Here is a 2,088-nt window from a genome sequence, read left to right as displayed (position 1 = left end):
AAAAAAATTAAAAAAAAAAAAAAAAAAAAAGATACAAAAAGGAAGGGACCGAGTTAGGAGGAAAGAGAAGCACACCGCTTTGGTTTTCACACGGTCTGTTTATTCATTTACCGCGTTTAGGCGCGGTCGCTGCTCTGGGCTGAGCCCGAGGTGTGCGCTGCTCCGCGGGGCGCACCCAGGCGAGAGCGAGCCAAGGGGTGCCCAGGCCAGGCTCACCCCAGGGAACGAACCAGGGCCCAACGCCTCCCCTTCCATACTCCCATCCTCAGCGAGTACCTCGGTATCGCCTGTTCCACGCACGTTTCTCCGCTGTTTGCTAGTCGGTAATGACATTGTACGCCCAGGCCCCAAATGGGGAGAGACGGGATTAGTTGAAGCAGAAAAGGTTTGGGCTTTTCGGAATCGGAAAACGTGGGCCGTGTTCCCACTGTTTCACCAAAGCTCGTAGTAGCCATGCTGCACGGCATATGGATGTCCTGAGTAATCACAGATTTGTTGCGGTACTTTGTCATTGGGAGATATCAAAATGATGCTGAACTATAAGAAAGACATCTGTGAGCATTAGCTATATTCTAGCTTTTTAAAAAAAAAAAAAAGCTACATTAAGAAATAAGCAAATGTCACATTATTAATGCAAATGTCAAAATTAAGTTTTTACATTTAAACCTAAATTCTTCTTGAACATCTTGTCTTACAACAGCCTTCAGTTATGTTGCTACATCATTTTCCTCAACCTTATACATGCTTTTCTTCATGTAGTTTGTCCATCCATTTTTACACCATTTGCCTGGTCAGAATGGTCCAGTATTATTGTCTTAGCTGCACTTTAGCCGTCAGGAAGGATGAGAAGGCTTTATTCTGCATCCCAGAAGTTAGGGGGAAAGTCATCACTGAAAACAACAGGGGCAGAATTGCCACACATGCACACCTATCCAGCACTGTGTCAATAATTCAGTAGTAATAAGTCAAAACATGGGTGTTTGCCCCTTTGGGTGGTAACACAACCTTCTCGAGATTCAGCGGAGGAGAACCAGGCATTTACGTACGAAACTGTCCTGGACTGCCCTGCCTGTGTGTACAATAGACTTTATCAAACACACGCAGGCTTTCCAGGCTTCAGTTAAATTGGACCAGAAGGATCTTCATGTCCAGTAAATTTTTACTGTTGCTCTGTACAGCTGTGCCTAATACTAGTGCAGGATACTGAGCAGAACAAGTGTCCTTTCTGTGTGTATTATGGCATTGACGCAGCGTTAATTGTAACGTGTTATTTACAAATTAATGTATTGTTGTGTAAAGACAGAGCTGAAGGAACTGGGCGTCTATCATTTATCATTCTGCTGTCATAAAGAACTTTTATTATTGTAAAAATAGCCTTTCTTTCATTACTTTGACGAATAGGGTACGTCATGGACAAGCACGTTGTGCTGGATGCCATACAAGCAGAGAACAAAAAGATGCGCTGTGCCCCCAAATTGCTTACAGCCTCATATAAACACAGTCCTGTAGGTGTTGTAACATAGTTTGTTTCTGGAATCTATCAGATTCTTTAAAAAGGAAAAAAAAATATAATAACGGCACAGTGTTGAACTGGAGGTATTCTCATTGCTCTCCATCCTCCCAAGCTGCCAGTGTGAAATTCATAATCTGGAATTATTTGGCTGGATTGTGCCAGGACCTTTTATGCTATGGAGGTACATGGGAAGAAGCCCTCTTGCTGGGAATGCTGAGATGCCCATAGCTTTGTACTCTTAAGAGGTTAAGAGGAGAGCTGTGCCGTCATTCAGCTTTCCTTACCCTTTCACGTGTTCAGCAGCTTTCAGTGCCAGCCATGCACATACACACGCTCAGCTTCAGTGCACACTTTTAATCAGATTCCATTCCTGTATGTTAGCATCTTTCTCCAATAGTGGTCTTGTTATTTTCAGTGGAAATATTTGTCAGGATTTTTCAGCATGTACAACCACAGCATGGCCTTATCTTTGACTATGAAAACCTCAAGCAAACTGTACTACATGCACCATGTGCAAAACTAAAGGGTTATAATTAAAGCTTATTTTTATGGTAACGTGCAAAGGTGCTTCATGG

The 2,088-nt window shown here is 42.9% G+C and overlaps 1 protein-coding gene across 1 annotated transcript in view; it reads right to left on the bottom strand.

Moving 5' to 3' along the window:
- The window catches only part of IGF1R (insulin like growth factor 1 receptor), a 191,933-nt gene extending 191,600 nt beyond the window's left edge, over positions 1-333 (bottom strand). The window contains exon 1 of the mRNA XM_026856064.1: positions 112-333. Within this exon, the coding sequence (XP_026711865.1) occupies positions 112-333 (222 nt within the window). The remainder of the gene's footprint in view (positions 1-111) is intronic.
- Between the last annotated feature and the right edge of the window lie 1,755 nt (positions 334-2,088).

The sequence above is a fragment of the Athene cunicularia genome, assembly GCF_003259725.1.
Source record: "Athene cunicularia isolate RWA chromosome 10 unlocalized genomic scaffold, athCun1 chr10_part1, whole genome shotgun sequence".
NCBI classification, from domain to species: Eukaryota; Metazoa; Chordata; class Aves; order Strigiformes; family Strigidae; genus Athene; species Athene cunicularia.
The sequence above is the reverse complement of the archived record's forward strand: the minus strand, read 5'-3'. Positions and strand labels throughout refer to the sequence as shown.